We start from the raw sequence: 21,450 nt of genomic DNA on the forward strand, positions 1-21,450 counted from the left end.
ATAGCTAGACTCTCTCAAAAAAAAAAAAAAAAGAATCAGATTAGGGCTCATCCAGCACTTTGGGCACAGCTAGTAACTGAAGACCAAGGGTAACTTAGATGATGCTAAGCCCAGCAAAATGATGGGAGAAAATAATAAATGATGGGGTATCTGAGTAGGGGCTGGGACTTGCAGGTCACCTGAATGATACTGGTGCCATTTCTGAAGTTGGTGAAACTCCGCATTACATCCTGACTCAGAGATTCCACTGAGGATTTCCAGGAACTACCAAAGCCACGGATCAGCTGAGTTACCCGGGCTAACAGCAGGAGGAAAGAGAGTGTCAGAGACGTATCTGGCTAATCTTCGACTCCACTAAGTTCTCCCCAAGGTATAGCCATCCTTACCATCAAACCCTCTTTTCTGGTATTCTCTCAATCCAGTCTTTCATACTCTATTCCCCCACCATGTAATCTGCATCCTTTCATTTTTCTTTTCCACTTCCCTTACCACTGATCCCATCATTACCGCATTTTCCTCATACCTTCTTCCCCTCGAAGTCGCTCAGCCTGTCCACGCTCAATCAAAGCCTCAGCCTCCTTCACAAATGCCACTAAACCCCCAAAAGGGGGAGACAGCAACTCTTCAATGAATTCCTGGAAAGACAAACACATATACACAGGTGTCCTGGTGTCAGCAGATTTGCCCAATTCTGGCATCATGACTAATGTAGATCCGTGTGAATGGCATCTTTCAGCTGCTGCAGAAGTTAAGGAAAATTCTCTATGGAGAAAAATATCCTCAATCCTAATTTTGGCCCATACAATTCCCCTGGTTAAGATCAAACAATGAACTCAAAGATAACTAGACACAAAAGAAGGGCAGCTACCAAGAGAGTCAGCAGACACAATAAGCAATAGCTGCTGACCTTAGAACTATCAGATACAGATAGCAGTTGCACTGTTTGCAATGTCAGAAGTTAAGGATAGGCCAGGCACGGTGGCTCACACCTGTAATCCCAGCACTTTGGGAGGCTGAGGCGGGCAGATCACCTGAGGTCAGGAGTTCAAGACTAGCCTGGCCAACATGATGAAACCCCGTCTCTACTAAAAATACAAAAATTAGCTGGGCATGGTGGTGGATGCCTATAATCCCAGCTATTCGGGAGACTGAGGCAGGAGAACCGCTTGAACTTGGGAGGCGGAGGTTGCAGTAAGCTGAGATCGCGCCACTGCACTCCAGCCTGGATGAAAGAGCAAGACTCTGTCTCAAAAAAAAAGAAAAGAAAAGAAAAAGTTAAGGATGTAAAAATGACCAATTAGTAAGAACTATTAGGAATGAACAGACTTGAAAAAAGGAAATTTTTTAGATATGAAAAGCGAATTTTAGAAAGTCAACAGATTAACAAGAATTATACAATGAACTAGAATTTATAACTGAAGAAAGGACTCAGAATGTAGCACAGACAGAAGATGGAAAATTCTGAGATAGTAGGAGATACAGAAATCTAATTAATGTATCTAGGCACTGAAATTGATGGCTACTAACATCACAAAGAGAGCCAAGAAGACATTATGCGCTTCCTGATGGAAATGCATACCACTACCTCTCAAATATCCCTGTAGAAAAAAAAAACTAATTTAAATCTGATCAAACCTTTCCATCTAATTACACATTTATGAGAAACACACCAGACAGAGGAACAGTTTGGCCACACCATGGAATGCAGTCAGCAAAATCTAAACTGTACATCATTCTAGATGACAAATGACTCAATAACTCAGTTTCTTCCACAAATAAATTGCAGAGGAGAGGGGGTTAAGATGGAAGGGAAATCTATAGATTAAAAAAAGACACATATATGGACTTTACATGGATCCTGATTTGAACCATAAAAATCATTTATGAAGGCCGGGCACAGTGGCTCATGCCTGTAATCCCAGCATTTTGGGAGGCCGAGGCGAGTAGATCACCTGAGGTCAGGAGTTTGAGACCAGCCTGGTCAACATGGTGAAATCCTGTCTCTACTAAAAATACAAAAAAGGGCGTGGTGATGGGTGCCTATAATCCCAGCTACTTGGGAGACTGAGGCAGAAGAATTGCTTGAACCCGGGAGGCAGATGTTGCAGTGTGCTGAGATCGGGCCATTGAACTCCAACCTGGGGGCAACAAGAGTGCAACTCTGTCTCAAAAAAAAAAAAAAAAAAAAATCATTTATGAAATAACTGGGGAAATCTGAATGGTAGTTATTTTAAATAAGATAATTTTTTTTTAAGTGTGATAATGTAGTTTTAAAAACCATTCTGTTACCAGGTGTGGTGGCACACACCTGTAGTCCCAGTTCCTTAGGAGGCTAAGGTGGGAGGATCACTTGAGCCCAGGAGTTCGAGGCTGCAGGGAGCCATATCATGCCACTGCACTCCAGCCTGGGCACTACAGCAAGGCCCTATCTCAAAAATAATTTTTTTTTTTTTTTTTTTTTTGAGACGGAGTCTCGCTGTGTCTCCCAGGCTGGAGTGCAGTGGCGTGATCTCGGCTCACTGCAAGCTCCGCCTCCCGGGTTCACGCCATTCTCCCGCCTCAGCCTCCCAAGTAGCTGAGACTACAGGCGCCCGCCACCACGCCCGGCTAGTTTTTTGTATTTTTAGTAGAGACGGGGTTTCACCATGTTAGCCAGGATAGTCTCGATCTCCTGACCTCGTGATCCACCCGCCTCGGCCTCCCAAAGTGCTGGGATTACAGGCTTGAGCCACCGCGCCCGGCCAAAAATAATTTTCTTAATAAAAAAGAAAAACATTCTGATACAGATGAAGTGATAATGTATAAGATTTAATCTAAAGTAACTGGGGGACACAGAAGGAGGATAAGCAATAGGTGTTGGTATAGATGAAACAAAACTGTCCATGAATTGTTATACACAGAATATCACTGATGGCTGATGGTGCCGGGGGGGTTCACTATGCTTTTCTAATAGCATATTGAAATTTCCCATAGCCGGGTGCGGTGGCTCAAGCCTGTAATCCCAGCACTTTGGGAGGCCGAGACGGGCGGATCACGAGGTCAGGAGATCGAGACCATCCTGGCTAACACGGTGAAACCCCATCTCTACTAAAAAAATACAAAAAACTAGCCGGGTGAGGTGGCGGACGCCTGTAGTCCCAGCTACTCAGGAGGCTGAGGCAGGAGAATGGCATAAGCCCGGGAGGCGGAGCTTGCAGTGAGCTGAGACAGCCTGGGCGACAGAGCGAGACTCCGTCTCAAAAAAAAAAAAAAAAAAAAAATTTCCCATAATAAAACGTTACTTTCTGTTTAATGTAAAAGGGAGATTCAAACAAAAAAATCCATAAAAACAAACAACCCAGACAATAAGATCTGGTAAGAAGAAAGTGAAATTATTATTCCATTTAAAAATAAATTATTAATACAAAAATTAGCCAGGTGTGGTGGTGCATGACTGTAATCCCAGCTACTTAGGGAGGCTGAGGCAGGAGAATCACTTGAACTGGGAGGCGGAGGTTGCAGTGAGCCGAGATCATGTCACTGCACTCCAGCCTGGGCGACAGAGCAGCAACTTGTCTCAAAAAAACAAAAAAAAGTATCATATTAGTTATAAAAAAAAATATATATATATATATATATATATATAAAAATAAATAAAATTGTATCTTTTCTATTCTTCCCTCAAAATATTCACTTATATACACTGAGGGTATCAGATAACTAATATGAGACTAGGGAGATATGCTGCAAGGAAGGATCTTTCTATAATCAAGGCATCATTGTGATGTGATTTTGGATAGAGATTAAATAACCAAATTCAACCTATTACAGTTGTCTAAATGCAATCTCACACACACATATACAACAACAGTGCAGCAGTGTAGTGTGGGGCACAGGGACTGGACTGCCAAAGAAAAGTTGAACTAACAGTGATGACCCCTGCTATGCAGTAGCCATAAATTACATGTGTTGTAAGCATGATATATCCACCTGATTTTGAAGACTTCATATGGGATTAAATTTTAAGTATATCTTTTTTTTTTTTTTTTTTTTTGAAACAGGGTCTTGCTCTGTCACCCAGGCTGGAGTGCAGTGGCACAATCACAGCTCACTACAACCTCGACTTTCCTGGTTCAGTCATTATCCCACCTCAGCCTCCTGAGTAGCTGGGACTAACAGGCATGTGCCAACACGCCCCACTAATTTTTTTTGTATTTTTTGTAGAGATGGGGTTTCACCATGTTGTCCAGGCTGGTCTCAAACTCCTGGGCTCAAGCGATCCTCCCTGCCTTGGCCTGTGCTGGGATTTATAGGTGTGAGCCACCGTGCTGGCCTCAGTACTATTTTTTATTGATTATATGTTGAAATAATAGTATTTTGGATGTAGTGTTTTAAAAAATTATTTCATCTGTTTCTCCTTTCTAATGTAGCTTCTAGAAAAGTTAAAATTATTTAAGTGGCTCACATTTGTTTCTCCTTACTTTTTAGTGTAGCTTCTAGAAAATTTAAAATTATTTACATAGCTTCTAGAAAATTTAAAATTATTTACGTGGCTCACATTTGTTTCTCTTTACTTTTTAATGCAGCTTCTAGAAAATTTAAAATTATTTAAGTGGCTCACATTTGTGGCATGCATTATATTCCTATGGGAATAAAAATACAAAAAACTAGCCGGTCTCGACTTGGATGAACTTTAAGCTTTCTATTACACAAAAGACAACAGATTGATAGCAGAGGAGTGACCAGAGGGAAACAGTGCACTGGGCTTTAACAATCTTTCCTACATAGTATCAAGCAGCAGCCGACCAAAAAAGGACTAAAAGCATTGATGGCAGCTGCCCAGTTTCTCTCTATACCTGGCAAATCTAGTGACAAATCCCAGCTGCTCTCAGCAGAAACAACTGGTTTAAGTGCATCTTTGTGGGTGCCTTAATCTCCTGCAATTATCCCGCCTCAGCCTCCCAAGCAGCTAGAACTACAGGTGCATGCCACTACGCCTGGCTATTTTTCTTTTTTTTCTTTCTTTTTTTTTTTTTTTTTAAAGAAATGGGATCTCAGCTGGGCATGGTGGCTCACATCTGTAATCCCAGCACTTTGGGAGGCAGAGGCGGGTGGATCACGAGGTCAGGAGATCGAGACCATACTGGCTAACATGGTGAAACCCTGTTTCTACTAAAAATACAAAAAATTAGCCAGGCATGGTGATGGGCACCTGTAGTCCCAGCTACTCGGGAGGCTGAGGCAGGAGAATGGCATGAACCAGGGAGGCGGAGCTTGCAGTGAGCTGAGATCGCACCACTGCACCACTCCAGCCTGGGAAACAGAGTGAGACTCTGTCTCAAAAAAAAAAGAAAGAAAGAAATGGGGTCTCACTATGTTGCCCAGGCTGATCCCCTCAAACTCCTGGGCTCAAGAGATTCTCCCATCTCAGCCTCCCAAAGTGCTGGGACTACAGGCATGAGCCATGGCGCCAGCAACAATTCTTTCAAAATCAGGAATAGGAAAAGGGTTCTCACTATCGCCTTTCTATTCAGCTTCTAAACATCATCCTGGGAGTATTAGCCAATAGAATAAGAAATCAAAAACATAAGACATTAAAGACAAAAGATTAGAAAATATTTATTCCTAGTAGGACTAAACATACATATTATGCCCAACTAAAAATATGGCAAATGACTTACAGTGTCTTTGTGCTGAAAATTTAAAAAGGTTATCAAAAGACATTAAAAGACTATCTTAAAAATTGGAGAAGGAGGCCAGGTGGAGTGGCTCAGGTCTGTAATCCCAGCATAGTGAGACACTATAAAAAATTAAATTTTTAAATTTTGTATTCTCACAGAAAATTTTAAAAAAATTTTTTTAATTTAAAAATTTTTTTAAAAAAGGCAAGTGTGGTGCTGTGTGCCTCTAGTCCTAACTACTCAGTAGGCTGAGACAGGAGGAGCTCTTGAGCCCAGGAGTTCAAGGCTGCAGTGAGCTATGATTGTGCCACTGCACTCCAACCTGTCTCAAAAAAAAAAAAAATCATAAAGTATCAATTCTTCCAAATTAATCTATAAACAATGTAATTCTAATCAAAATCATTAAAGACTTTTTAAAATGTGAAAACTTGTCGAGACCAGCCTGGCCAACATGGTGAAACCCCATCTCTACTAAAAATACAAAAACTAGCTGGGCATGGTGGCACATGTCTGTAATCCTAGCTACTCAGGAGGCTGAGGCAGGAGAATCACTTGAACCCAGGAGACAGAGGTTTAGTGAGCTGAGATTGTGGCCCTGCACTCCAGCCTGGGTGACAGAGTGAGGCTCTGTCTCAAAAAAAAAAAAAAAAAAAAGAGAAAGAAAAAGAAAAGATTTTCTATAAATGGTTCTGGGCCAACCACCCACATAAAAAAATGAAATAGATCCCTACCTCACATCATACACAAAAATTAATTCCAAGTAAATTTCAGACTTAAAGGTAACAACAAAATTCTATATATATATTTGCTTATTCTCTAATTTTATTATTATATTTTTTTGAGACAAGGTCTCATTCTGTTGCCCAGGCTGGAGTGCAGCAGCGCAAACAGGGCTCACTGCAGCCTCGACCTCCCAGGCTCAAGCGATCCTCCCACCTCAGCTACCTGAGTAGCACAGACTACAGGTGTGTGCCACTATGCTTGGCTATTTTTTATTTTTTATTTTTTTAAATTTTTTGTAGAGATGAGGTCTCACTATACTGTCTAGGCTGGTCTCAAACTCCTGGCTTCAAGCAATCTTCCTGCCTTGGCCTCCCAAAGTGTTGGGATTACAGTCTTCAGCCACTGCACCCAACCAAAATTCTACAATATTAAGAAGAAAATGTAGTATAATATTTTTCTGGCCTTGGAGTAATAAGGAATTTCTTTTTTTTTTTGAGATGGAGTCTCACTCTGTCACCAGTCTGGAGAGCAGTGGCACAATCTTGGCTCACTGCAACCTCCACCTCCCTGGTTCAAGTGATTCTCCTGCCTCAGCCTCATGAGTAGCTGGGACTACAGGTGTGCGCCACCACACCCAACTAATTTTTTTGTGTTTTTACTCGAGACGGGGTTTCACCATGTTGGCCAGGATGGTCTCGATCCCTTGACCTCGTAATCCACCCCCGCTCGGCCTCCCAAAGTGCTGGGATTACAGGCATGAGCCACAGGTGAGATGGATAGTGGCTGTAAGCCCAGCACTTTGGGAGGCTGATGTGGGAAGATCACTTGAGGCCAGGAGTTTGAGACCAGTCTGGGCAACATAGTGAGACTCTGTCTCTACAAAACAACAACAACAACAAAAATTAGCTGGGCATATGGCACACACCTATAGACCCAGTTACTTGGGAGTCTGAGGCAGGAGGGTTGCCTGAGCCCAGCTGGTTGAGGCTACAGTGAGACATGATCACACTACTGCATTCCAGCTTGGGTGACAGAGCAAGACTGTTACTAAAAACAAAGACATAAAAATGAAAGACAGATAAATTCAATCACATTAAAATTATAAATTTCTTTCATCAAAAAGCAACATTAAAAAAACAAAGGTTGGACGTGGTGGCTCATGCCTGTAATCCCAGCACTTTGGGAGGCTGAAGTGGATGGATCACCTGAGGTCGGGAATTCAAGACCGGCCTGGCCAACATGGCAAAACCCCATCTCTACTAAATATACAAAAATTAGCCAGGCATGGTAGCACACGCCTGTAATCCCAGCTACTCAGGAGGCTGAGACAGGATAATTGCTTGAAGCTGGGAGGCGGAGGTTGCAGTGAGCCGAGATCATGCCATTGCACTCCAGCCCGGGCAACAAGAGTGAAACTCCGTCTTAAAAAAAAAAAAAAAAAAAAAGAGGTGCAAGGATCTCTTGAGCCCAGGTGCCTGGGCAACATAGAAAGACCCTCATCTCACCAAAAAAAAAAAAAAAAAAAGATACATACTAAAAGATAATCTGTAACCTATATATAATCAACAAGATTAGTATGTAGATGATACAAAGAAGTCTTATAAATAAAAAAATACCAGCAGACTTATTTTTTTCTTTATTTTTTGAGAGAGTCATGCTCTGTAACTGAGGCTGGAGTTCAGTGGCATAATCTTGACTCACTGCAACCTTCACCTCCCAGGTTCAGCGCCCTTGAGGAGCTGGGACTACAGGCATGTGCCACCATGCCTGGTTAATTTTTGTACTTTTAGTAGAGACAGGGTTCTGCCATGTTGGCCAGGCTGGTCTTGAATTACTGGCCTCAACTGATCCATCCGCCTCAGCCTCCCAAAGTGCTGGGATTACAGGTGTGAGCCACCATGCCCAGCCACAACCCGATTTTTAAAAGGTCAAATGCTATGACAGCCATTCTACAGAAAAAAAAAAAATGGTATAGTTGTGGTGATGCTCCTCTCACAGAGCACCAGCTGCGGGGAGTCTGTCCCTTGCAGACCCCTGACCCGGCGACGGATGAATGAAGTATACTGACACAGATATTCTGCTTTGCCAGTCCAGCTGAGTGTGTCCAGGCTGCTTACAAACTCCCTGTAGAGTACTGTAAACAGTTGCGATGGCGGCCCTGACCAGCTAGTGAGACTCTCATTTATTCAGTAAAGATTAACTGACAAAGACTTGAGTCAACACCACTACAGGGTAACTGACACTGTGGACTTCCTGAGTAGAAAGCAGTTAAGCACCTGCGGTACATGAAAGGTTAGTCTTAAGACCACATGAGTAAACAAGCTAGCTAGCTAACTTCCCCACATTCCTTTGTTATTACTCTAATTTATTTAACTAAAGGTAAAGATCAGGTCGCCTTCAACCATATCTATTACTGAAGTTATGCAAACTCTCAGGCCTTCGAAGAGGGTTTGTGGCTATCATAACTAATATTTTTCCCACCAGCCTGACTGAACCCCTACATATAGTTACTAAACATTTGAAATGATACTCAATGTTATTAGTAATCAGGAAATTACAAATAAAGACCCACTGAAATACAGGTTGAGTATCCCTAATCCAATAATCTAAAATCCAAAATGCTCCAAAATTCGGAAGTTTTTGAGTATCAATATGATGCTCAAAGGTAATGCTCTTTGGAGCATCTCAGATTTCAGATTTTCAGACTACAGATGCTAACCAGTAAAAATAATGAAAGTAATCCAAAATCCAAAAAAACTCAAAATCTGAAACATTTCTGATCCCAAGCATCTTTAGCAGCATCTCTGGTCTCTTAAAAAAAAAAAAGAAAAAAATGGCAAAGATCTGATAATACAACATGTTGGAGAAAATGTGGCTCAGAAGGAATTCTTACGTATTGCTGGTAAGAAGGAACTACTTAGGAAAACAATTTATCATTGTCTTATAAAGACTAATACTGCCTATCTTTTTTTTTTTTTTTTTTCCTTTGATGTTTCTGAGACGGATTCTCGCTTTGTCGCCCAGGCTGGAGTGCAGTGGCCGGATCTCAGCTCACTGCAAGCTCCGCCTCCCGGGTTCACGCCATTCTCCTGCCTCAGCCTCCAGAGTAGCTGGGACTACAGGCGCCCGCCACCTCGCCCGGCTAGTTTTTTGTATTTTTTAGTAGAGACGGGGTTTCACCGTGTTAGCCAGGATGGTCTCGATCTCCTGACCTTGTGATCCGCCCGTCTCGGCCTCCCAAAGTGCTGGGATTACAGGCTTGAGCCACCGCGCCCGGCTTACTGCCTATCTTATAAACAGCAAAAATACTGTCCTAGGTTTATACCCAAGAGAAACTTCTGATGAAGATAATCAGTATCTATGTGTGCTAAAAGACATGATTATTCATAAAACAATGCTCACAGAAGCAAGAAACTGGAAACAATCCATTTATAGAATATGTTTAATCACACAAGTCATATATGGCAGTGAAAAAGAATGAGCTATAGCCATATGCAATAACATGACAATATTAGAAAAATTATGCATGAAAAAAATCCTGTGATTCTGGGGATTTTTGTTTTGCTGTTTGAGACAGGGTCTTGCTCTGTTGCCAAGGGTAGACTACAATGGCATGATCACAGCTTGCTGTAACCTCGAACTCCTGGATTTCAAGTGGTCCTCTCGCCTTTGTCTCCCATATAGCTAGAATTACAGGTGCACACCACCATGCCTGGCTTTTTTTTTTTTTTTTTTTGCCTTGCTGTTTTCTTGCCTTGTCTCATCAGTGTTTATATCATTAAAAAATAAAACAACCCAGTGCAGTGGCTGTTTTGTTTTTTAATGATATAAACACCCACGAACACACCACACAATCCAAGAAGTAGCAGCTTGGCAAAAGCCACCATCAAACTATGAAATCCTCCTGAAACTATCCCTGTGCCTCTCATGCACAGGTACTCGTTGATCTAAACGTTGCATTTATTGTACTCCTGCTTTTTTCCCCCTTTTGTGTGTGTGTTCTTGCTTTTAAAAGTAGAGCTATATATATGCCAAAACAAAAATTCATTCTGTTTTTCAGTGTCATTAAAAACAGAATCTGGGCCGGGTGCAGGGGCTCACGCCTGTAATCCCAGCACTTTGGGAGGCTAAGGCGGGTGAATCACCTGAGGTGAGGAGTTCACGACCAGCCTGGCCAACATGGTGAAACCCCATCTCTACTAAAAATACAAAAATTAGCTGGGCATGGTGGCGCGCACCTGTAGTCCCAGCTACTAAGAGGCTGAGGCAGGAGAATCACTTAACCTGGGAGGCAGAGGTTGCAGTGAGCCGAGATCGTATTGCTGCACTCCAGTGTGGGAGACAGAGTGAGACTCCGTCTCTAAAAAAACAAACAAACAAAAAAACCAAAAGAATCATTAGATTTTTCACTTGAGGGCAGTAATTCAAGAACAGTCCAGGCAACATGGCAAGACACTGTCTTTACAAAATTAAAAAATTAGCCCGCACACACCTACAGTGAATTCATTTTTGATAAAAGTGCCAAGAACATACACTGGGGAAAAGATAGTCTCTTGGTCAGGCACGGTGGCTCATGCCTGTAATCTCAGCACTTGGGAGGCCGAGGTGGGAGGATCACTTGAAGTCAGGAGTTCAAGACAAGCCTGGCCAACATGGTGAAACCCCACCTCTACTAAAAATACAAAAACTAGCCCGGCGTGGTGGCAGGCATCTGTAATCCCAACTATTCAGGAGGCCGAGGCAGGAGAATCACTTGAACCAAGGAGGCGGAGGTTGCAGTAAGCCAATACTGCACCACTGCACTCCAGCCTAGGTGACAGAGCAAGACTCCGTCTGAGGAAAAAAAAAGAAAAGAGATAGTCTCTTCAATAAATGGTGCTGGGAAAACTGGCTATCTATTACACAGAAGAATGAAACTATACCCCTATCTCTCGCCACATATGAAAACCAATTCAAATGGATTAAAAACTTAAATCTAAGACCAAACTATGAAACTACTACAAGAAAACACTGGAGAAAATCTCCAAGACATTGGTCTGGGCAAAAATTTCTTGAGCCATACCCCACAAGCACAGGCAACCAAAGCAAAAATGGCCAAATGGGATCACATCAAATTAAAAAGCTTCTGCACAGCTGGGCACGGTGGCTCACACTGTAATCCCAGCACTTCGGGAGATGGAGGTGGGTGGATCACCTGAGGTCAGGAGTTTGAGACCAGCCTGACCAACATGGTGAAACCCCATCCCTACTAAAAATACAAAATTAGCCAGGCATGGTGGCACATACCTGTAATCCCAGCTACTTGGGACGCTGAGGCAGGAAAATTGCTTGAACCTAGGAGGCGGAGGTTGCGGTGAGCCAAGATCGCACCATCGCACTCCAGCCTGGGCAACAAGAGCTAAACTCCGTGTCAAAAAAAAAAAAAAAAAGCTTCTGCACACACAGCGAAAGAAATAACAAAGTGAAGAGACAACGAATATTTGCAAACTACCCATCTGCCAAGGGATTCATAACCAGCATATATAAGGGGCTCAAACAACACTACATGACAAAGTCTAATAATCCTATTAAAAAATGGGCAAAAGATTTGAATAGACATTTTTCAAAAGAATACAAATGGCAAACAGGCATATATGAAAAGGGGCTCACCATCACTATCATCAGAGAAATGCAAATTAAAACTACAGTGAGATCTCATCTCACTCTAGTCAGAATGGCTTTTATCCGAAAGACAGGCAATAACAATGCTGGCAAGGATGTGGAGAAAAGGGAACTCTTATACACTGTTGGTGGGAATGTAAATTAGTACAAACACTTTGGAGAACAGTTTGAAGGTTGCTCAGAAAACTAAAAGTAGAGCTACCATACGATCCAGCAATCCCACTGCTGGATATATACCCAAAAGAAAGGACATCAGTACCTTGAAGAGGTATCTGCACTCCCATGTTTGTTGCAGTATTGTTCACAATAGCTAAGATTTGGAAGCAACCTAAGTGTCCATCAGCAGATGAATGGGTAAAGAAAACGTGGGACATGTACACAATGGAGCACTATTCAGCCATAAAAAATAATGAGACTCAGTCATTTGCAACAACATGCATAGAATTGGAGATCATTATATTAAGTGAAGTAAGCCAGGCACACAAAGACAAATGTCATGTGTTCTCACTTATTTGTGGGATCTAAAAATCAAAACAATTGAACTCATGTACTCATGTACGAAGAGAGTAGGATGGCTACCAGAGGCTGGGAAGGCTAGTGCAAGGCTGGGGATGATTAATGGGTACAAACAAAAATAGGAAGAATGAATAAGACCTACTATTTGACAGCACAACAGGGTGACTATAGTCAATTATAACTTAATTGTACATTTTAAAATAACTTAGAGTGTAACTGGATTGTTTATAACACAAAGGATAAGTGCTTGAGGGGATGGATAAAGAAAAAAATAAAATTCATTCTAAAAATAGAAAATTAGCTAGGTGTGGTGGCTCATGCCTGTGGTCCCAGCTACCCAGGGGCTAAGGTGGGAAGATCGCTTAAGCCCAGGCTGTCGAGGCTGCAAGTAAGCCATGTTCATGCCACTGCACTCCAGCCTGGGTGACACAGCGAGACTCTGCCTCAAAAAAGGAAAAAAAAAAAAAAAGCAAAACCAAAGACAAAATAAAATAAAGTAGACCAATAATGACAGTATGTTGTGGATCAAGAGTTACAGTAATTCCATGTACCTGAAGTCCATTATGCCACTCCCTACACACACACACATACACACAAACACATAGGAGCTGAAAACAGCACACAAAGCTGTCCCTTCCCTTTTCCCCACACCCCTACCTGTGTCCGAGCATTGAGCAGCTGCTGGAAGCTCTCAACCTCTTTGCTGTCATCTGCAGCCCGCTCCTAAGGGAAGACAAAGGGAAATGTCAAGTTTGGGGAAAGCAGTCCTTCACTTCAGGATATCCCCTTCATTCCACACTTATTGTACTAAGCTGGACACTGTGCCAGACTCCAAGAGTAAAACGCTGAACAAGACAGGCATCATCTCTGCCCTCACAGAGCTAACAAAGCAGTGGGGGAAACCAAATTTTCTGGGTAGGAAGACAAGGAGAAGGAGCACCTATTACCATCAGCACACCCAGCATCATGTCATAGTTGTTGATCAGAAACACAAGCTGCTCCTTCCTTGAGGAGAACTCGGCTGCCACTCGAAGGACAAAATTCTCCACCTCCACCTGAAAAGGCAGAGAGGAAGAGGTGACACCAGAAAGCAAGGCCATCAGGCCCCCCTCTGGCTCCTCCTCAGCCTCCACCCACTGGCAGCAGCCCTGCTGCTGGTAAGTCTCTCCTGTCTGACCCTTACCTGCAGCTGTCCCAGCAATTGCATGGTCCGTTCATTGGGAATTGTCTGGTTGATGCTGACAAGAGCGGAGGAGAACTCTGCGTAGCGGCGTGTGATCTAGGACAGAGTGGGAAGGAAAATCACACCCACCTCCTGGCCCAACCACCACCACCTCCCAACTCCCTTGGTCAACCCGCCACCATGTGATGTGACTCTACCTCCAGTCCCTCCTACCCACAGTGCACCACTCACCATGAGTTTTATCACCCTCCCAGAATGCCTGCTCATAGTGTGGCCCATGACACAACTGTGACCGTGGCCAACCCCCACAATGATGCTTAGAGCCCTGCCTTTCAAGAACCCTTTGTTACCCTTGCCCTCCCTCACATAGTGGGGCCGAGTATCCAACCCCCCTAGGCGCTGGGGGTCAGTGCTTCGGACGCTCTGGACATTCATCTCCAGGATCAGCTCAAACCGTGGCCATAGCAAGGCAAGCACCTGTTCCCAGTACCTGTGGGCTTAATCAGAATCTGAGGTCAGCCGGCAAGGAATGTTGGAGAGGGATGGGAGGGAGTGGGGCACCATTCAGTTTAATGGTCAACAGTTAGTTGTGGGGATGGGGGGGCAGTGATTGGAGAAAGGTGAGTCAAAAAGCAGCAGTACAGCCTCTGGAGCAAATCAATGGGAATAAAGGTTAATGATACCAGGTCAGTAGAAGTCTAAGGTCAGGGCAGAGTCATGCAAGACCAAGAGAGTTTGTGGCCTGTTGGGCATCAAGGACCAGAATTCAGTGACCTGTCCAGAGCAGGAACATCCCTCTTTGCTGCAATGTTACGGAACCGGAGAACAATGTGGATACAAAGAAAAACAGCAATGGCATCGTAGCAGTCAGCGAGATAGGACTCCAGGTGTTTCTATGTGATTGGGGAACAAGCAGAGGATTAAAAGAGAATGTCAGTTTGTTTTCCTCAGTGACTATGAACAAACGCATGTGTTTCTTTGGGGATGATGCACTGGATAGGACAGAAGGGAGAGATGTAAAATGCAACTGCCCCCTGCTTTCCTGTCCACTGCCACCCGGGTGGTCCTACTGCCTTACCCACCAGGATCTATGTTTTTGGCTTTTTTTGTTGTTGTTTTTTTGAGATGGAGTTTCGCTCTTGTCGCCCTTGTCGCCCAAGCTGGAATGCAGTGGCGCAATCGCAGCTCACTGCAACCTCCGCCTGCCTCCCAGGTTCAAGCGATTCTCCTGCCTTAGCCTCCTGAGTAGCTGGAATTACAGGCGCCTCCCACCACGCCTGACTAATTTTTGTATTTTTAGTAAAGATGGGGTTTCACCATGTTGGCCAAGCTGGTCTCGAACTCCTGACCTCAGGTGATCCGCCCACCTCAGCCTCCTAAAGTGCTGGGATTACAGGTGTGAGCCACTGCGCCCGGCGTTTTTGACTTTAGAGACAGGTTCTTGCTTTGTCACCTAGGCTAGATTGCAATGGTACAATCACAGTTCACTGCAGCCTCAAACATCTGGGCTCAAGTGATGTTCCCACCTCAGCCTGCCAAGTAGCTGGGACCATGGGTGTGTACCACCATGCCTGGCTTATTTTTAAATTTTTTGTCAAGACAAGGTCTTGCCATGTTGCCCAGGCTGGTCTTGAACTCCTGGCCTCAAGCAATCTTCCTGCCTTGGTCTCCCAAAGTACCGGGATTACAGGTGTAAACCACTGCACCTGGCTGCAGCAGGATCTACGATCACAAGCCTATCACAGCAGAGTTCCAGGCTGAGCTTGGGTCAGGGGTTTGGAGGACCCTCAGTTTTCACGTGCTATTGCCTGATTGTGGGGCAGCAGCAGGGGGAGTCTCAGGGACCCTACACTCTGAGGATTTCATGGGAAGTAACACTGTGACAAGTCTAAGTAACAAGGCTTAGACATTTTTTTTTTTTGAGATGGAGTCTTGCTCTGTCACCCAGGCTGGAGTGCAGTGGCGCAGTCTTGGCTCACTGCAACCTCCTCCTCCTAGGTTCAAGCAATTCTCCTGCCTTGGCCTCCTGATTAGCTAGGATTACAGGCTGCGCACGCCCGACTAATTTTTGTATTTTTAGTGGAGATGGGGTTTCACCATGTTGGTCAGGCTGGTCTCGAACTCACAGATCCTCCCGCCTCAGCCTCCCAAAGTGCTGGGATTACAGGTGTGAGCCACTGTGCCCAGCTTTTCTTTTTTTTGTTTTAAGAGATAGGTCTCACTCTGGAGTGCATGGCTCACTGCAGCCTTGACCTCCTGGGCTCAAGCAATCCTTCCACCTCAGCATCTCAAGTAGCTAGGACCACAGGCATACATCAACACACAGCTGGCTAATTTTTTATTTTTTATAGACAGGCCAGGCTGGTCTCAAACTCCTGAGCTCAGGCAATCCTACTGCCTCAGACTCCCAAAATGCTGGGATTACCCAGCCAAGGCTTAGACATTTTAGAATGAGGTGGTCCTGATTTCAGTTCTAGCAGAGTCATGAGCCCACTATGCTGCTGATGAAGCCTGGGGACAAAGGTGTTGAATAGTACAGGAAATAGGAGTCTTACCAGGGTCATGCTGAGTGTACGGCCCATGACAGCATGGAACAGGTCATGTGCAGCCGGGCCAGACACAACAAAAAATTCACAGATGAAAAGGTATTCGCGGCAGGAATTGTCTAGGAGGGCGTAGTGCTGGCTGCGGAAGAGGGCCTCAAATGGATACTGGGAGAGGAGAAGTAAAGAAGAAACACAGAAGGGATGGACCCCAACACTGACTTCCCATGGATATGGCTGCAAAATCAGTAAACCTGGGTAATAAGAGCTGGGCAGACCCTTGGCATCCATCTAGGTCCAGGCTGTCAAAGAGCAAGCTGAATGGGCACTGAAAAGGTGGGGGAACATAGGGGTACAAAAAGGGCCTACACCCACCTGCTGTTGCTACTCCTGCATCCACCTCAACACCTGCCTCTGACCGTCATTCCCCTCATCCAGTCTCTCCCCTCTGCATGCCCTTAAGTCAATGGTTCCCAGCTCTTTTCACATCACAGCAGGCTGGAGTGATTGGAGAAGGCCACTCCCAAGTCTAAGGGGATCGAGACAGGGCCTGCAGGTTGGGAAGCTCTGCCCTGAGGTCTGACCTTCCCTCCCTCCATGCTCAGAGTCTCTTTCATGACTGAAGCTTGTTCCTCCTCATACCCTCTGCTCTCCGCGCTGGGCTGTGTGAGGCACCAGGATGGGGGCCTCAAGTTCAGTGGGGGAGATGACAGAGCCGCGGGTTCCTAGGGTGAAAATGGTGTTCCTGCTGCGGAGTGATGGCTTTGAGAAGAATCGTAAGATGGGTCAGAGTCAGGGAAAACAATGAGACCATAACTGGGCCCAAAGACTCACTATCTGCAGGGACCCCAGACAGCGAGACATGGCCTAGTCAGCCCTCTTTCCCAGTACTAGGGCCCCACGTGATGACATCTGTGAACGGACTTCAGGGTGTCTCCCCACCTCCTGCAATCATATGCAAAACTATGTGTCAAAATGACGTGTGCATCTTTCTTAGGAGGGAGGCTATAGCTTTCATCACATTCTAAAAGGTTTCAGTCCCATAGGAAAAGGTAAGGAACAGTGCCTTGGTGGCTGCAGCCGAAAGTCCTCCCACTCTCAAGACCTGGCATGAGGGTTCCCCAGGTCTAGGATATCTTTCTTCGCTGTATCTTCCACGCCCATTAGATCATCTTTCTCAGCAACTTCCTCATACTAAGAAAACAGAAAAGAGAACTGATAACCGTCTCTTCCGACAACACAATAAAATATTCCTTGCCCAGGGATGTCCCCTCCTCCCAGTCCACGTGCCCAGGAATGCCTCTCCCTCCTGACCTTACCTGCACCTTCATGAGCCGCCCCAGGTAAGAGCGGTAGTAAGACAGGTAGATCTTGCTCAGCGTCTCCACGTATTCATCCCTGATTTCCTTTGCTGTTGCTCGTTCATTGCCCAGCAGAAACTGATAGAAGAACCTAGGAGGTCAGGAACATGTCAGTCTACCTGTCTCCCAGGAAACCAGATGCCCACATTAGGCTGCTCAAAAGCTCAAAGGCCATCCCATGCACTTCCTTGGGGTTGTGACCTGTACTTCAGCAGGGCCGTCTGGGGGATCTGATAGTTGGTCATTGGTTTCCTGAAGGAATAAATCTTCTGGAGGATAAACTCTCGGATCTTCATCACTGCCTAGATGTGGGGAACCAAGCACAGAGCATGAAGCTGCAACCTTTTTGCTGTATGAGAGGAAATGGGGGAAGCAACAAATGGTAAACATAGGTTGAAAAGTGGTGCATATCTCTTTGATATTTCTCAAGATTTTCAAGGAAACCCAGAGAGGCAAGAATGGGGCTGCCCAGAAAAGGCAGGGTGAAGTTCTTGGAGACAGGCTACAGTGAGCTCTGCCAAGGAAATCCATAGTGAAGATCTTGGGAGGGCTGCTTCTAGTAGCCTCCAGGGTATCCATCCCTACTTCCCACCTTGACCCGGAGCCGATCGAGCACGCCTCTGACATCCGCGCAGGCTGCTGTGCCTCTAGCTTCCTGCTCTCTGACTGCAGCTGCCTTGGCATCCAGCTCCTGTAGCTGCTCCAAGAACCTGGGCTCTGTCACTGGAGCCTCCAGAATTGCCCTGGGTAGCAGGAAGGGGTGGGATATGTTACAAGGGAAACCCAGACATCCCTAAACCAGACCCAGACCACACTCCTTACCTCCAGCTCCTATCATCTCTACCACCTTGCATTGTACCATATAGTCAGGACACATGTACAAAGTTTTCTATTCCTGGACCTTCCCACTATATACCTGATCTTACATCATTCTTAATCTTAATCTTTGATGCCTAATGCATGCCTAAAGAAATGGTGGTTAACCTGGCTACTAATTTCTAAAAAGCACTTAATCTGGAGCCAGTAGACCCATATGGTAAATAAGGTAGGTCACCCCAGCCCATTCACCCGCCATGGACATCATGACCCTTCAAACCGGTAACTCACGTGACCAGAGCAGAAGGCACAACCAGACCATCAACAAGCTCCCCAAGTTTCCCCCGAACTGCCTGGCGATTTCGAAGTCGAATGTTCATGGCTCCTGACTGTTCCTGCAGTGTCCGGATCTCAGAGCTGATGGAGCTGAGGTCACTCTGAAAAGCTCCCAACATCTGCTCCATTCGCTGTAGGGAAGGTAGAAGATGTTGCTGGAGTGCTATAGGGTTTGTAGGGGATAAGTGGGCCACCAAAGCCTCTCTGTGAAGTCCTCAGTATTCATCAGTCCATGAGGATGGCAGAGGATGAGATACCCCAGATTACCAGGAAATAACATTAAATATGGCAGCAATAACAAAAAAGGCTCCTGAAGTCATCTTGAAAATGACCCTAACTTGTCCCCATCTTAAGGCTGATGACCTAAAAATGGCACCAGAGTCCATGATCTGGTTCAGAGCAGCTATTAGGGGTCACAGTTCAGGATTACTAACCTCCAGGACAGCATCACAGGCTGTGATCTGGTTGTGCAGAGATGCTATATTCTCACTCTCTTGAATATCTGACCCACAAAAAGTCAAGGGGCCTCATGGTGAAAATGGGAGAGCCTCAGATTTGTAGTACCTCTCCAATTGCTCTCTGAAGTGACAGAAACCTCACAGATGTTGACCCCAGCTGAGACATCTGTACCACACACCACAAAATCCCCGTATCAATAGCACCGCCCCTTCCCTCTGCTGGAGGATACAATCCCGAATGGATTTCTGTTCAATCTGCTGTAGCTCCAGTTCAACTTGTTTTGAATAGTGACGAAGATCTACACCCTGGGAGGACATAAAGATGACAGGTCAGAAAAAAGTCTCAGTAAAGGGACACTGTAACAGAATCAGTGAAGGACTAAAGGATCAGATACCAGGCTGATATAACAAAAGCAAAAAACTGTTGTTTTTCCTTTTGGGGGAGAGTAGATAGAAGGGCAGATTAGTATAGGGGAAATCCTCACCGTTTTAAGAGCTTCCTTTACTAACTCATCCTCCAGATTTGCCTGAATGTGAACTGGAAATAGAAGTTTATCGTAAGGGTTCAGCTCCACAGCTCCCTCTCCCCACATTGAGTATCTGCACACCAATCCCTACCTTATTCCTTCCAGCTCCCATGCCTCTCAGATTACAGGTACTGCACCCACTCCACGCCTTCACTTACCATCCACTTCATCCAGGATGAACTCATCAGAAGTGATATCCAACTCCCCAAGTTGCAGTGATTCCTGGAGCCCAGCACCACCCGCCTGAAAAGGAATAAGTTAATGGGAGTAGGATACAGTGAAAGACAGAAAGAAAAAATGTAATTGGATATCCCCAGTCCTTCAAGTGAGAAGGAGGTGCTTTTGCTGGAAGCCACAGGTACCGCTTTGAAAAATTGTAAGTCTCACATTGTACCCACTCTCCTATTTTGTGTTGATGGGTAAGGAATACGACAAGGAGTGAGATGATCCAGTGAGACAGTGGAGGTAGCCCAGCATGGTGGCGGGCTCCTTGTAGTCCCAACTACTTAGAAGCTGAGACTGGAAGACTGTCTGAGGAGATCAGGAGTTCAAGGTCAACCTGGGTAACACAGGGAGAACCGTCTCAAGAAAAAAAAAAAAAAAGTAAAAGACAAGACAGTGGAGATGACCTAATGAGGAAAGCTAGGAATTGCAGAGGATGGAGCTGAACTTGCACTTAAATTTAGGACCCTCAGGCTCCTGCCATCTTGGATGTTCTATCACACCTCTGGGGAACCCCAGGCTTTCTAGAAATGTCAAAATACATAGTGTTTACCTGCGTGCGAGATGCAATCTTAAACATACTCATTCATCTAATCCTAACAACGATGTATACAGTAGGTTCTATCTTCCTCATCTTATAGGTCTGAGAAATGATGGCACAGAAAAGCGGGTTAACTTGCCCAAGGGAACACAGCGTGTAAGTGGCAGAGATGGAATTAGAACCCAGGCAGTCTGGCTCCAGAGTCCATGTTCTTAACCTTTACACTATATTACTTCTTGACTCTACCCCAAAATGTGGAGCGAAGTTGAAATTGTGCCCCAGAATATGAGTTTCAGCCACGAGGGTCCCGCTCAGCGTCGGGTCTGATCACAGGGAAGGGTACGGGGAGTCAAACAGGTAATATCACAGGTAGCAGCCAAGTTCCCACCCTTGTGCCTAAACCCAGCTCAGGTCTTTCTGAAGCTAGGAGCACCGGGACTACGGAGGAGAAACAGTTCCGCGCTCTCACCAGCGGGCCCTCTTCCTCCTCCATGTCTGACGTCCCAGCCCGCAACACCAGTTCCCGGGCGGCAGCCGCCATGGTCGCAGCGGCGGCCATTCCCCGCAGCCTCACTTCCGGCAACTGTCAGGCCGGCGAGTCTGTTCCCCGGAGTGGAGCTACAAGTCCCAAAGGGTCTTCCTCAGCGCGAAATCGTTGCCAGATATTTGAGTTAAATTGTTTGACTCCAGCTGTTCCCTTTCAGTTCTAACCACTTCACCCCACTCTAAACGGAAATGTGGAAGTCTGAAGCACAAACTAGCCCGGAACCTTCGCTTCTCTTAAACCTATGAACTTTACGAACTGTAAAGAAAGGCGCACCGGAAGTTGTGGTACCCAAGCCATACTCTCCTAAGTCCAGCTAGGTCAGGCTGAAACAGTTTCCGGAAGCACTTCTCCTAGAT

General features: G+C 45.2%; 1 protein-coding gene across 2 annotated transcripts in view; it reads right to left on the reverse strand.

Moving 5' to 3' along the window:
* VPS52 (VPS52, GARP complex subunit) overlaps positions 1–21,353 on the reverse strand; it is a 22,719-nt gene extending 1,366 nt beyond the window's left edge. The window contains exons 1-19 of one of the 2 annotated variants that reach the window (XM_025381893.1): positions 21,017–21,353; positions 19,943–20,027; positions 19,743–19,795; positions 19,488–19,563; positions 19,234–19,301; positions 18,755–18,930; positions 18,240–18,390; positions 17,849–17,949; positions 17,606–17,738; positions 17,423–17,480; positions 16,929–17,062; positions 16,299–16,454; positions 14,518–14,636; positions 14,110–14,233; positions 13,744–13,839; positions 13,508–13,615; positions 13,218–13,283; positions 524–635; positions 180–298 (exon numbers count right to left, since the gene is read on the reverse strand). In XM_025381893.1, the coding sequence (XP_025237678.1) occupies positions 180–298; positions 524–635; positions 13,218–13,283; positions 13,508–13,615; positions 13,744–13,839; positions 14,110–14,233; positions 14,518–14,636; positions 16,299–16,454; positions 16,929–17,062; positions 17,423–17,480; positions 17,606–17,738; positions 17,849–17,949; positions 18,240–18,390; positions 18,755–18,930; positions 19,234–19,301; positions 19,488–19,563; positions 19,743–19,795; positions 19,943–20,027; positions 21,017–21,106 (2,025 nt within the window). In that variant the 5' untranslated portion in view covers positions 21,107–21,353. The remainder of the gene's footprint in view (positions 1–179; positions 299–523; positions 636–13,217; positions 13,284–13,507; positions 13,616–13,743; positions 13,840–14,109; positions 14,234–14,517; positions 14,637–16,298; positions 16,455–16,928; positions 17,063–17,422; positions 17,481–17,605; positions 17,739–17,848; positions 17,950–18,239; positions 18,391–18,754; positions 18,931–19,233; positions 19,302–19,487; positions 19,564–19,742; positions 19,796–19,942; positions 20,028–21,016) is intronic. The other variant, XM_025381894.1, reaches the window with a different exon arrangement.
* Between the last annotated feature and the right edge of the window lie 97 nt (positions 21,354–21,450).

This window comes from Theropithecus gelada, chromosome 4, assembly GCF_003255815.1.
Source record: "Theropithecus gelada isolate Dixy chromosome 4, Tgel_1.0, whole genome shotgun sequence".
In the NCBI taxonomy this organism is placed as follows: domain Eukaryota; kingdom Metazoa; phylum Chordata; class Mammalia; order Primates; family Cercopithecidae; genus Theropithecus; species Theropithecus gelada.